The 15,807-nt window shown below is 39.1% G+C and overlaps 1 protein-coding gene across 1 annotated transcript in view; it reads right to left on the reverse strand.

Moving 5' to 3' along the window:
• The window catches only part of LOC110076152 (BEN domain-containing protein 5), a 1,026,237-nt gene that overhangs the window by 70,419 nt on the left and 940,011 nt on the right, over positions 1 to 15,807 (reverse strand). Inside the window, exon 11 of the mRNA XM_020788091.3 lies at positions 13,887 to 14,049. Coding sequence (XP_020643750.2) covers positions 13,887 to 14,049 — 163 coding nt within the window. The remainder of the gene's footprint in view (positions 1 to 13,886; positions 14,050 to 15,807) is intronic.

Consider the following 15,807-nt stretch of genomic DNA (forward strand, 5'->3'; position numbering starts at 1 on the left):
TCACCTACCTTGTGGGACAGGTGTTGTGGATTGGTGCCATGGGGCTGGGAAAGGAGGCCATCAGCACACAGCCTACTGGTTACTCAGATCTCCGTGTTACTTTTTTCTTTAAGTGACTGCCTCAAGGAAGTATTTGTTCAGCAGAAGTCCCTGTTTATGGGACACATGCTGTTTCAGATAAAAGTGGCACCATTAAAGCATCACAAGAGCAACATGCTCTCAGCACTCTTAAAATGCTGGTCTGAGCTCTGCCTTCTTTTATTACTGAATTTCTAGAGTTCTCTGGCTTTTCCTATGGGAGAAACCACATCTAATCCATGCTCTGGTTTTTCTGATGTTGAATAGTCACATTTTGTATGTTTCTATGTATGGACATATGCATGTATTTATTTATTTTACAAGAAGATGTTTGAAGGGAACCATTCCAGGAAATCAATGCACCTCATATATTGTACACCAGTAAGTTTTCCTTATTAGAAGTTATACCAGCACCGGGAATTTCTAAGAAAAGGGGTTGGGATGTCTCCTCCTGGTTTCAAAATTGTCCACATCATGCAATTTTTCCAGGTTGCATATGCTCGAAAAGTATCTACTGTTAGAATAAATACAATTAAGAGAGTTGTACTTGGCCGTGGGAAATCCAGACTGAACTTCCAGCTGAGTCAAGAAATTCACTTTGGGCCAGTCACTGATAGCATAACCTGCCTCACAGAACTGTTGGGAGGATGATGGGGAGTGGCAGAGCCTAGTGGAGGAAAGGTGGGCTAGATTTATGTATCTCTCTCTCTCTCTCTCTCTCTGTGTGTGTGTGTGTGTGTGTAAAAAGAGGCTTTATTTAATTTTTACACACATACACACACACACACACACACACACACAAGTTGAACCTTGTTTGCAAGGGCTTCATAGTCTGGACATCTGGGCTGCATAATCAGAGCAAGGAAAGAAACATGTCCCCTGATATTAAAATTCTTCTGATGCCCCCTGAGATTAAGGTTTTTTTGTGGAATGCTTTCTCACCTGTGACATTAACTTTGCCATCATCTTACCAAAAGTCTTCAGTTACCACAGGAAATGGGAGAGGTCCATGGCACTCTTCCCTCTTGCCATTGCACTACCAGTCCTTCAGTGAATCTATGCACTAGGCCTCACTGCGCAAACATGTCAACCACAGTGAAATGTATTATGTTTAACAAACAGGTTTGCATATCCACGTTTGTTACATTTGGTGTATGACATATGAACAGGCTTTATAAAGAGGGGTGAAACAGAAAGTGAATTGAGTCACTCTTGAAAATACAGCAGGTCACTACCAAAAAACTCCTTTGGCACTTAACCAAGTGCACTATCTAGACATGAAAAGAAAATATTTTAATTACGTTGATCTTGTACTGTATCGTGACTAATTAGTGTTGTCCCACTGGCATGCAAGCAAACTACAAAGGGCAGCCAAACCAATCTCAGGTGATTTACTTTTAATTGTAGGCTGCGACTCATTGTTGGCTTATCAGTGCAGTCAAATACTGGGTCAATGCTCACTTCTAGTGGCAGTTTAAAGACCAAAGTAAACAATAAGCAGTTCCTCCATTCCATCTTCAAATCATGTAGGTTTCTTCTGCACCCTCTTTAAGAGCACTGCAAGCGGAGGAATAAATTCACATGTAATTACACTCTCAAGCCAGTGAGGTGGACTGAGCGACAACAGCTTATCCAACATTTGGAGTGGGAGTGGGAAACTCAGTGGTCTACGTTCACACTCAATGACAATGCCTTTGGTGTAGAATACTAGGCCCAGAATAAGTCGGCCAGATCCCAAGCACAGGAGGTCTGGCTTGCTACATTTTAAAGGAAGTGGGCTAATATACATTGCTATCAAAAGAGTCCCTGCTCCCCAAATTAAACACAAACACACACACACATGCATACACATGCATATACTGCATATATATGCATATACGTACTGTATATACATGCATATATACATACACAACCAGAGTCTATAACTACCTAACTGTACCACTGGTTGGCATGTTACATTTTGTGTGACAGTGTTGCAGAAATGCTGTTGCAGCACAATCATGTATCAATGCATGTATCAATACAATGATACTAGTAACAAACTCACATTTAACTAACAGTGTAGTGGAACCAAGGCTCACAGGGGTCCAAGCACTAAGCAAGAGCAATGACATAATTTGCCTCCCATCAGTCTTTCCCAGCCCCTTGGTGTTTTCTGGTATCCACACAACTCTCCCTGTGTGTATGTACATGCATGTGTGTGAAAGTTTTCAGATACAGCATTGTGAACTATCTCCATTATAGAGCAAAGTGTGTTGGGTAGTCTGGTCTTGAATACACCATTAAAGACCCATAGGCTTTATAAAACACCTGTTCCATGTGGAACTAGTTTCTTGATGTAGATCAATGTAGCTGTCTGAATTTTGTTAGATTTTTCTTGACAGTGGAATTAATAAAATATAGTTGCCTCTATCTAGGACTTAGAGAAGAATGTTAAATAATAGGTAGCTCTAATTTCATACATCATAGCTGGATAAATATTTCCAATGTTATTGTTTTAACTACTGCTTCTTGTACACCATGGAAACAACCACTACCATCTCATTTACATTTTCACTTCCTGGATGTACTTTGTTTTAAATTATTTTCATTATCTGGAGTGATAATGATATCTGGAGTGATAATGATACACCCACCTGTAAACTGGAGAATGTTTCTAATTCTACTCTATATGCTGACTTAAAAGGAGTAGTGATATCAGAATCTCAGCACCAAACTGAAGAAGCTGGTCTGAATTTGAGGCTGAGGAAATCTGTTACTGATTGTGTATGTATTTTCTTTATCTTCACATGTACTTCTTTATATGTTCATCTGTATATTTATACACCCATAGGTTGCACTGAAGATCTCATGTGTCATCCAGACCTTCTACAAAGAAAGCTCCCCAGAACTTCTAACTTTTGTGGGAGAAGAGAGCTGAAAAGAATATTGCCCAGTGTCTACAGGACAGGAAGAGGACTGGCTAGTAACAAGCTACAAAACACAAATAGAAAACATAATTGGCCTCCTATAACAATAACAAAATAAATGTCCGTATCAGCTGTTCTTTGCATTGTACCTCAAACTGCAAACCTCAGCTATAATCAATTACAGTTCGAAATATTCCTTGAGCACTGAAAAGATGAAAAAGCACTTTACAGTAAGAAGCAAGATGGTGGCAGGGGGAGAGGAATGAGAACTCCTTGCTTTTGGAGTTGGTGCTAGCCTTGAATTCACAATAATACAAGTCCACAACAGTCCCACTTTGCCCAAAAAATTCTAAGACAATATTTATGCAAATGCATCTCTACTACAAGCCTCTTTCTTAGCCATGTATTGGGACCCTGCTGAAATCCTTGGGAAAGTCCTTCCTGATGATAAAAAGAAATGACTTTTCACAACACACGGCAAGATGGCTATGATAACTTGCAGGTACAGGTTGACTGGCAAAGTATATTGCTCCAGTCTAGGCTTCATGAGGCTGTAGCCTAAAGACAGGAATTGAGCTGAGGAAAAATGGTCTTCATCTGTTTATACAGCAATGTCTGTAATCCTGAACAATATGATTTTCTGGCTTCGCTGCACAAGAAAAGGAAGAACCATAGTCTGTCAAGGGTATAATGTGGACAGTTACTTTCTCCTAGCTATTATAGAAATACCTGCAATATCATGATCATCACTGGCCATCAGCACTGCCTCCGAACGCAACTGAAGCTATAAGCACAAAAGTTGAACAGTGGCTTGATTTTAGTTTAGCACAACAAAGAAAACCTTGAAATACTATTCCTCCGAGTACCTTTAGTTGAAGGGAGAAAATCCCCTTTGAACCACAAGAGGGCACTTGAACTACAGATAAATGTGGTCTGTGCTGCTTAGGAATGATGCAGAAATGGAGGTGATGGAGGAGAAGGAAAACTGTTTAGTTATCTCCTCAGTTACAATTGTACGGATTGACTGTCCAGTTATAAACATAAGCATCAAGCCAACAGTTGCCAGTATTCTTTATCTGCTTGCACACCTAAATGTCACACAAATATGTATCTATACCTGTACCAAAACACAAATAATTGTGTGCAAATGTGAGTGTTACATACCCAATGGCAGAGAGGTTCACTGAGTTCCATTTCATTTTGGACCTCCCTAATTTTTACATCCTATTCCTGAACAAGCAGAGATATAGACCAGAACTCTATTGATGTTCATGGAAGGTTTTAATGACTTGTTGCAGCTATTTTGTGAAGCACAAGCACGTGTCTCAATTGTTTGCCTGCTCATGAACCCAACTGTGCAACACAGATGCACCCCAGGACCTCATGACATCAGCCATTGCATTGTATGCAACCTTTACATCAACACCAATAGGATTCTGATCATAGACATTTGGGATGGAAATGTAGTTATTTGTGATAAGGCCCAAATATGAGTGCAAAATATTGTTAGCATAAGAAAATGTGCCCACAATATAGTGAAACTGCCACACAAAATACACTCTATTACATTTTACTATTTGTAAAAATGTATGTAATTGTTAATGTATTTTATCAAAAGATGCAAAATGATGAAGGACACAGACTGAAAGAAACTTAAGAATGGACATATGAAAAACTGAAAATTTCAGATTTACCAATTGTCTGTCTGTCTGTCTATCTGGACTGTATATTGTCTTCCAAGAAAGGTATAAAAACAGACTAAATCAGAATTATTTCTATGGTCCTACGTATGATGGACAAGTGGGGAAGCAAGTAGGCCTGGGTGCCAACAGGACAGAACAGCTTCTCATGTGAATCCCTCATTTTCAATCTGGCAGGGTTAGGGTTTAAAATGCAAACATAAAACAAGATGTGCCATGAAAGGAAAGGAAATTTTAAACACAAGATTAGGATGACCAAGTTGGCACCAAAGAAGGAGAATGGCAGCTGACCCAATCTCCACCACAATACAGCTCAAGCCCTCTCCTGCATATTATTAACTGCTGAGGCACTAGGAAGTCTCACTAAGTGAGATCACCAGGCTGTAGCAGCCATTCTGCACAATTTCTACAGGGCAAAGTGAAGGACTTCATTGTGATAGTATATTGCTGGGTTTTTGCATTTTTCCTCTTTTAAAAGACTATGAGCCCTGAGTGTCCTGCATTCTTGTGGGTAGGTCAGAGCTTCAATTCTAGGGTGTTCCTCTTCTTCCTCTCCCTTTGGGTTTGTCTTTTGTTACTATGGTGGGTTTCACTGGAAAGGTTCATAAAAGCTGCCTCCTGCTTCTCTTTTTCTTGTGTTCTCTGTACTGGAAATGGGTGAATAATTCTGCTCAAAATAATTCCAACTGTGATATGTCACTTCTCACCCAAGCCATAGCCATTTGAAGAAATATTTGTTTTTTTAATGGAGATCTGGAAACACACATATACCGGCACAAACAGAGATAAAGATGAGGTTGGAGTGTTTTCAAGAAGACACAGAGCAGGTTAGGCACCGATCTATGTGTTTTTATTTACACCCAGACTAGGTCAGAATGCCAGTGCACATCTCTCTCCCCCCTGCCCTCTTTCAGACACGCCGTAAGATGAAATGGTGATCATGTCATAAAAAGTATGACACCGTGTTGCATTTCCAATTATGCCTATGGGTTCAAATATTTATTTATTTATTTATTTATTTGAGAGCCGGCCTTCACAGTTCATGACCAATCAATTCAAACACAGTTCACAACATGTGTGTGTCTCTTCGCTAGGAGTTTCATGACGCACCCTATTTTTTCCCTTTTCCTTTGTTATTGTTTTTGTTTTACAGCTTGTCTGAAATTTCAAAAATTGGAAGGAGAAACTGGTAGGTAAATAGACATTTGACTTAGTTGGCAGGCATTTCTTGACAGATTATACTAATTAATTATCATGCCCTGACCAGATATGTCTCTCCTCTTCCCCCCCCCTCCTGTTGCACTGAGGAACTGCCTTGGAAATTAGTCTCCATAGTTACTAGCCTAGCATATTCATGTGGGTAGAATGCCTATCCATGGTTTTATAAGTTATTTCTGAGTTGACAGGGCTCTACTCCCTTCCCTGCTATAAAGCCCTACAATACAGCAGCTTCCATGTCCAGCTATCTGCTGCTTTCACATTAGTAGCTTTGTTTATTCACTGGGGAGCCTCTCAATTGTTGTGACCTACATGCAACTGAAATTTCTGTTTTAGGACAACAACCCGAAAGGTTCATTCAGTTTATTCAGCTGAAGTGTTTAAAGCAGGCACATAAATAAGCCAGGCACGGACAAAATGAGGCTGAAGGTATGTTTCTCAGACAGAGCTAGCAGCTGCCTTGGCTTATTGGCAGGCCATTTATCATCTCAAGAAAAATATTGATAGTTCTCAAGATTCTCACTTGCCCTGGCCCTGGGCTGAATAAATGTTGTCTTCCAGGAAGGCTATGAAAATAGAACCAAAGCAGGGAGTTTTGCCTCAAAAGAAAGGGAAGGTGTAACATTAAGCAACAAGAAGAAAGTGAGAAGGGTCTTAGTTTGGAAAACTGGACACAAAGGGAAAATACAAATGTCATTCATTGCAGTGTCTCAGACCTTATGGATACATTTCAAATTGTTGTATGAGGGAAAGGTCTTAAATGACTAGTGAGACACTGGTTTCACACATTACTTTCCCAATGCCAATATAGATGTGAGAACACCACACACATACACACACACAAAATAAACCAATGTCGTTCTTGAATGTCTAACTTCAGGTGTGAAATGAGCTTCTCCAAATCCCTCTCACATTCTACTTCTATCCTCTGTACATATCATTTTGCAAGATTTATTTACTTTTCCTCTCTCAGATGGAAACATATACTTTTCTCTAATGTACACATTTTCCCACACATTTTCCATGTGTTTTCCGAGGTTTTCTTCATTGACTCTTCAGATTGGGTGATGGTTACATATAGAATGGAACAATGGGGAAAGTAGCGTTCATACCTTCAAATTCAAAATATCTGAATACGACGGTAATAACCTGGGACTTCTGAGCCAGGTGTGCACATTTCAACATAATATCCAGATTCTGAATTCTGGAACTCTTACTATTCAAAAGCTAAAATTTGCTAAACTAGGATTTCAAGACTATACCTTCAATATGAATAAGGGGACCTAGGTTTTACTCTGTATGAGAAGCTATGCCATTTGGTGCATGATGCTCAAGGCAAAGGACTAATTACATTTGACCAAAAAACAGAGAAGGAAGGATGTCTGTGAAATAAACCCTGCTCTTGGAGCTATTTATTAGTAGAAAAGTATGCCAGATATGTTCCATTCATTAGAACTTCCCTTGCTAAACTGAAAGTGAATTCAATTTGTCTCTTCAAACTTCTCTATTTGTGTTCTAAAAGATGTAGGTCAGAGAGAGGAAAGCCTACCATACCTACCAAAATTTTGCCCATATTATTTAAAACCTCTGGAGACTACAAAGCAAAAGTGAAAAATCAGAGCATTATTACTAAGTAAAATCAAAATTGGTTGCATTCTTTTGCGATATATGTACAGAAGTAGGAATGCAGTCTCCCCAGATCTTTTGAATTCAAATGACAGAGGCTATATTAGCTTCAACTATGAAAGCATGCCATCCCAAAGAGACCCACTGAATCTTTAATGAGAAGTTTAAAAAAGAACTATGCAGAGACACATCTAGGAATGATATAGCCACGGAGATTGGTATACTTCACCTGCGAGTTCATCACAAGGAAACATTTCTATACTGAAACATAGTCCTAGAAATAATAATGCTTTTTGTTTTAGTTTGAATATAAGTCTGAGAGAGGAGGGGTCAAGTCCGGTCACTGAGATCTTACTAATGGCTCAGTAGGCTGATATTGTTATAAACTTAGTAAGTGGAGCAAGTGGACGGTAGTATTGTTCTGGCTTCCCCTTGCTCCATTTATTAATAACAAACAAACATTGGAGGATCCTTCTAGCAAAGCTCCACTGCTTCATAAGACTCTGAATGAGGTGAAATCTCTTGCAGGCTCTCTTTGCAGAATGCAGATTGCATTTGAATTTGGCTGTGAAAGACTAAAGCACAGTGTGGGAGCGTGGAGGCTTTATTGTAAGAAAGTACAGTATCATTCCTAACCAGGTAGCATCTTTTAAGGCATGAGCCTTGGTTTCCCATTTCTTGCTATTGTAAAGCTTGAGCCAGTCTGAGATCTCCTTAAATCTGGTCTTGAACTGGCAGGGTTTTTATTATGGGAACAACTGGTACAACACAGAGGCACGCACACATATGCTGCAGCAACAGTTTTTGTTCTGTAATTGCATTTGTAACACTGAAACCTGGCAGAACAACCAGTAGAAAGAGTGATGCACAGCCATGTTACAGCTAGCACATTGTCCCTGGTGTGTCATTCAGGTATTCATCCCCTCCCCTGGTTTTTCATTTGCACTTGAAGAGTTTGAAAAAGGCAGATACATCTTCAACCAGCTGCTAAGCTAATTCTCTGGTCTGATGTGGTCAGCCTAACATGGTCATTAACTTTGCTCTTCTCAGACAACTTTTATTAGAAGGCTAGTATCTTTTAAGCCCTGCACTCAGTCCACTGCCTTTCGGTTTGGAATTGCCCTTTTCCTTGCACTTAAGTTTAGCAAGTGTTCCTAATAGGATCTTAACATTTACCAAAGAATTATTTTAACTATAGGTTTAATAGCATTTTTATGGTTCCCTGAACAGTCTTGAATTTACCTATCAGTTCCATCTGCTTAGTTTTCTCCCAATTTGTTTATATATAATAGAAAGTTGAGGTGAGTGGGGGAGCAATACAGGCTTAGAGAACAAAAAGAGAAGATGACTATGCTCTTATTTGTCACCGTATTTTAAAAAGCCTAACAGATTTACAGTGTGTCTTCTCATTTTTGTTCTTCTGCCTAAAGCAAATGGAAAACCTTTATATCACTATATCCCATGCATAGTGAAAATGTGCTGTTTTCTTCCTTTGATCTGAAATCAGCTTGTCTGATTTTTAAAAAGCAAACAAATTCAGTTTTGATTTTTAAAACTAGTCAAATGGGCAGTGTTCTTTACTTAGAAGTCACTAGTGTTGCTGTTGATGTTACATGCTATCAAGTCACCACCCAACAAATTATTATTTATCTCCAAAATGCCCTGTCCTCAACATTCCTGTGGCTTCTTTTAGGGAGCCAATCCATCTTCCTCTTTTCCTGCTGCCTTCCCCAACATTATTATCTTTTCAAGAAAATCCTGCCTTCTCATGATAAGCTCAGTGTAGGACAACCTCAGTTTCATCATTTTTGCCTCAAGAGATAGCTCAGGGTTTTCTCTAGGACTCACTTGTTTGTCTTTCTGGCAGTCCAGGTTATCCACAAAGGTCTCTTCCAGCCCCATATTTCAAATGAATCATTTTTCCCCTGTCAGCTTTCTTTACTGTCCAACTTTCACACTCATTCATGGTGAGTGGAAATGCAACAGTGTGTATGATCTTGGTCTTGATCTCCAGTGATGCATCCTTACATTTGATTTTTATATATATGTATATGTATATGTATATGTATATGTATATGTATATGTATATGTATATGTATATGTGTATATATATGTATATGTATATGTATATGTATATGTATATGTATATGTGTATGTGTATATATATAAATATATCCTTAATTGCTGTCCTTCCAAGCCTCAGTCTTCTTCTGATTTCATGGCTGCAGTCTCCCTTTGGATTGATGACTGAACCAAGGTATAACAAATTTGTAACTACTTCAATAATTAAGTAGTCAATAGTCACTAGTGCGCACAGGCCAAAAGAAAAGAATGCCAGTTTATGTTGTGGTCAGGAAGACTAAAATTCTTAAGAAAGCTTAAAAATCCAGCCCCTCATTTTCATAAGAATCCACAATTACATTCCCTATTAGCAAAAAAGGCAAAGCAAATTTCATTGTGCATACTTAAATGGGAGAACCATCATTGAGTCTTATTCTTATGGTTCACAGCTATTAGAGACCGTTACTGCCTCCTGTTCCCACATTTTCACTAGAGTACAATCCATTGAGTTGGATCAAGATAGATAGCACAGAAATCAATAGGACTCCCATTAGTCGCACTTCCACAATGGTTTCAATAGAACTTAAATGTGACAGCCTTGGTCTGGATACAGCCCACTGGTTTTACAGTGGACATCCATCAGAGCCAATAAATAAGAGTCAAAAATAGTCAAATATTGTTTGAGTGAAAACCATCAAACTGTAACTTTTGCTTGGAAAAAGTACAGTTCATTACAAATGGGCTCTTCCCCACAGAGTTAATTAGAAAACACTTCCCTCGGCCCAAGATGGTTTTAAAAAGCCAAACAGCAATATTATTGAATTACTAGCTTGCAAGCCTACATAGAACTGCCACAGTTTAACTAGCGTAGATCCTTTTTAATTGGCAATGGTTTGGTTACCATGGCATATTTTCTTGACTTTCAAAATTGGTATGTGTCTTTCTGTGTGCCGACATGTTCCTGTCTGTATGCTGACATGTTATCTGCTAAAGACAACCAGTTTAAATAAATGGGGGGGGGGGATTCCATATAATACATTAAATTGTGTTGCCACTACTTAAAAACATGAGCAACAAAAAATGTCACTGTATTATGGACTTTAAAGGCTTTTTCCTGAGAAGTTAGAAGGATTTGACAGTGATACTGATTTCTTAGATTAAAAAAAGGATGATCTGAGTATAGCTCCTGACTCAGGGAGTAACTTTTGTGTTCATTCCAATATCTTTTTTTTCCTAAGAAGTCTCAAAATTTCCCTCACCTATCATTACAGTTCAGTACCAGATTATCTGAGACACCACCTTTTTCCACAGAAGAAGCACTAGTCTTTATGCTCTGTGGAGAAGCCACTGTTTACTACCAGCGTTTAATATAGTTTATTTAGAGGGTGACTAAATGGACACTTGACCTGCTGTTTAGTCCACAGTGGGGATGAGCTGGTTTACTCCTTTCACCGCATCAGATGACACATTTGCTAGAGCAAACCAGCCTGTGTACAGAGCATTCCTAGACACACCTTTCTGAATCCCTGTCAGGGGCTACTCTTTTTTAACTGTGGATATGACTGTTTCATTTTGGTTTGTTTCTTGAATGTGCAGTCACTGTGAGCTATTCAAAGTGGAGCAGACTGCTTTTAATTTCCCATATGGTTTCAGTCTCCCAATATCATTAGTGACTTAAACAGACAGCTTAACCACTTAATGATGTTTATTAAATAAAAAACAAACAAACAAACAAACAAACATCATTAAGTGGGTATGTTGGGTAACTAGGAAATTAAAAAAGTCCTTTGTTCCTCTTCTCCTTTGCACTACACCTTTAAGAGAGAGAGGGAGAAAAGAAAGCTTCCTCCTGGAAATGGGAGTAGACAAGAGGGGCAAGGAGAGGGATCCCCCCTTTTCTTTACAACTTCTTTTCTTTCCAGCTTTTCTTAAAGAAGGCAGATTAGTTAGGGTCACTTAAGATTCATATCTTTATAAAATATTTTAAAGAACAACATAAAATCAAAACTGGAAAGGAACTAGTTACACATCAACACAATACACACAACTAGTTATCTGGGTAACAAATAAGCTAGTCACGACAACATTTGTAGTTATCAGCAAAAATTACTTCTAAAGGTCTTTTAAAGGCATTTTTATATGCTTTTTTTATGAGGAAATGTTTTCGTCAGGTTTCATGCCATTCCCTTATCTATCCTAAGTGGCAAGAGAAGTATTCCTTGGTTTTTTGTCCTCTATCTTTTTGCAAATATTTACAAGGTGCAATATCAGAATTGGCAACTATAGGAACTAAAGAGTATTCCTTTCTATTCTTTCTACTGTGTTAAGGACAGCATAGCATGTTAACAATGAATGCCACAATGGACTATGCCACTACCGAAGCAATGATAATGATAATAATAAGTTGGCTGCCAAGAAGTAACGAACAATGCAATTGATTCCTTTTTTTTTTTTTTTTTTAAATAATGTTCCATGCTCTGCCTAAAGTCAGATAAATAGACAGGTATCTGTCTGGCAAGTGTGGAGAATTCTAGGATTTAGATTTTTTTTAAAAAAAAAACTCACAACACCCCAAAAAATGAATGCATATGCCTAGTTAGCATGTCTTTAACCAATTTATCTACTAGCTAAATACATATATTCCAGAAGATCTGGAATTTATCATGTATTAGTATTCAAACATAGGGATGTAAGTATTCTCTTATGCCGTATGAAGGAGTGAAGAACTGCACAGTATTGCCATTGCCCTGTAAAATGGCAGACTGGTAAGACTGAGGACATTCCCTTCACTGAAATTAAACAGAATTCTGCAAATAATGCATTGATGCAACTAATGAAAGCCCAACATGGCAATGGCTGTTCCTATGTTGTATTGGGTTTGAAGAATTTCAAAGATGGAGGTAGCATTTGCCAGTCACTCTGTGCTTGCTGTGCTCGTGTACTTTCTTCTCAAAGTGGAAGAACACTGGTTGTGCTCTGAAACGGTTCGTACAAATTAAGGAGGTTTTAATTTTTTTAAAAAAAGAGAACTCCTTTTGCTGCCTCATGAGGAGCAAGGAATCTCGTAGGGCTTCAGACCTCTTCTTCAAGGTGTCTTGTCAAGTTTTGGCTCATTTATCTTCTCCAGTGATGACTTCCAACCATTGTTTCCAAATCCCTACCTCTGTCCATTCTAAATCAGTATACAGAAGTTGTATGCAAAGAATGATGCAAAGAAATATGCAAAGAATGATGGCCTACTGTAATGTAATTCAGGAGAAGGTAGGGTGCCTTTTTTGGGAGAAAGAAGGGAAAATTACATGCATGCATGGTAAGATTTTGAAGCATTAAACATGGATTATGTCCCCATTTGCTGCCTTTTCCTATCGCAACAAACTTGTGTTACTTTTAGCACAGCAGGGTCAGCCATGCTTATGGAAATCAAACTGCAGTCTCAGCCTTTCTGCACATCATCACCAAAGATAATCATTGCTCTCTACAACTTATTTTCTGCTCTGGCTGCCTGATGGCAATGATGTATGAAGGAAGAATGATATAGCTCCATCTGCATAAGACAGGTTGATCCTGCACAGACATAAAGATGCCAACCCACTCCCCCACTCCCTCCACACACAAAGGAAATAAAAGGAAGGACAATTTTTAACCGAGAATTGAGCAAGCATGAGATGTAAATCATGGAGAGAATATACAATAAAGGAAAGCACAGTCATACTGGAATCAATGCCTGGCATGTTCCTCACCAGGCTAAAATTGCTTTTGACAACTCAGTCCAAGGCTCAAAAGAGGTTCAGGACATAATAAATTCAACACTTGTCATCAGAAGCAAACTTTCACAGTAAACATTCAAAAGATTATATAACTGTTCTCAAGGAGAATATAAATACGGTCTATAACATACGGTCGTAAAAGCTATAAAAGCATAAGGAGGCACAGAAAGGTTTTGCATTTTAAGATAAGTTAACTAAAGGAGGATCATGGGAGGAACATTTTCTATGTCCTTTTCTCCCTCCAGCATAGCAGCTCCTGTGACCCAAGAAAAGCCTCTCTCAGTGTTGGGAAGGCATCCACAATGAGAGATAAGGCAAAAATTGGAGAGGGGGCATTGTGGATTATCAAGGCAAAAGTCCATTCTCCCAGCAGCCCCCATCACCCCATTTCACACTGCTCCAAAGGTCCCACTGTACTCCTTAAGTTAACAAATTCATGACACTCAGTTTATGATTTTCAAAAAGACTTTGATTACCTTAGAGTCTCCAATCATGGAAGAGCAAAGAAATCAATCTTTAAAGGATACATGCTTCTTCTGTATAGGGAACTGTAGAAGCAGTCCCTCCAACTATGTAACTGTAGAAGGAGACTTCCAGGGTGTAGCAGTAAGAGGTGTCATCCAGTAACCCACCAAGGAAGCGACGTCCTGTCCCTGCCTTAACAGCGTCTCGATTGAAGGAAGTGCTTGACTGTCAGGAAGAAGATGAGAAGGTAATTCAAGTGAGGCTTCTGGCACAAAATTAAAAAAGGACTAAAAGATATTTGTCAAGAAATAGCCCACTCCAAAATCACACTTGTGACAACTGGTGAACTAGATGGGTGTAAAGTTCCACAAACTGTTGTCCTCCTACTCTCCCCTCTACAGAGCTATGATGTAGCTAGTTATAAACAATTATTTATTTCTAAGAAAGTAATTCCTTTCGCAAATAATTAAGGTATAATCACAGTATATCAGAACTGTCACTTAATGAGTGCTAACTGGGTCAAATTCATATTGGTCGCTTCGATGACACTGTCCAGCCATCTCATCCTCTGTCATTGCCTTCTCCTCTTGCCTTCACACTTTCCCAACATCAGGCTCTTTTTCAGGGAGTCTTCTCTTCTCATGAGATGGCCAAAGTACTGGCGCCTCAGCTTCAGGATTTGTCCTTCCAGTGAGCACTCAGGGTTGATTTCCTTTAGAATGGATAGGTTTGTTCTTCTTGCAGTCCAGGGGACAGTCAAGAGCCTCCTCCAGCACCACAATTCAAAAGCATCAATTCTTTGGCGATCTGCCTTCGTTATGGTCCAGCTCTCACTTCCATATATCACTACAGGAAAAACCATAGCTTTGACTATGTGGACTTTTGTTGGCAAGGTTGATGTCTCTGCTTTTTAAGATGCTATTGAGGTTTGTCGTCACTTTCCTCTCAAGAAGCAGGTGTCTTTTAATTTCGGGGCTGCTGTCACCATCTGCAATGATCATGGAGTTCAATTGGAATGCCATCACCTCCACTGGTCTTGTCATTAGCCATGCTTTTGAAGGCCCACTTGTCTTCACTCTCCAGGATGTCTGGCTCAATGTCAGCAACCATACTATCTGGGTTGTCTGGGATATCCAAATCTTTCTGGTATAATTCCTCTGTGTATTCTTGCCACCTCTTCTTGATGTCTTCTGCTTCTGTGAGATCCCTCCCATTTTTGTTCTTTATCATGTCCATGTTTGTACAATATGTTCTTTTAATATCTCCAGTTTTCCTGAACCGATCTCTGGGTGTTCCCTTTCTATTATTTTTCTCTATTTCTTTGCAGTGTTCATTTAAGAAGGCCCTCCTCTCTCTCCTTGCTATTCTTTGGAAGTTTGCATTCAATTTTCTGTAAGTTTCCCTATCTCCCTTGCATTTGGTTTCCCTTCTCTTCTCTCCTATTTGTAAGGCCTCCTTGGACAGCCACTTTGCTTTCTTGCATTTCCTTTTCTTTGGGATGATTTTTGTTGCTGTCTCCTGTACAATGTTACAAGCTTCTATTTATAGTTCTTCCGGCACTCTGTCCACCAAATCTAGTTCCCGAAATCTGTTCTTCACTTCCACTGTGTATTGTTAAGGGATTTGGTTTAGATTATACCTGACTAGCCCAGTGGTTTTTCCTACTCTCTTCAGTTTAAGCTTGAATTTTGCTATAAGAAGCTGATGATCAGAGCCACAATCAGCTGCAGGTCTTGTTTTTGCTGACTGTATAGAGCTTCTCCATCTTTGGCTGCAGAGAACATAATCATTTTGGTATTGCCCATCTGGTGATTTCCATGTGTAGAGCCGCCTCTTGTGTTGTTGGAAAAGAGTGTTTGTGATGACCAGCTTGTTCTCTTGACAAAACTCTATTAGACGTTGCCCTGCTTCAATTTGAACTCCAAGGCCAAACTTCCCTGTTGTTCGTTTTATCTCTTGACTCCCTACTTTAGCATTCCAATC

Source organism: Pogona vitticeps, chromosome 4 (assembly GCF_051106095.1).
Source record: "Pogona vitticeps strain Pit_001003342236 chromosome 4, PviZW2.1, whole genome shotgun sequence".
NCBI lineage: Eukaryota > Metazoa > Chordata > Lepidosauria > Squamata > Agamidae > Pogona > Pogona vitticeps.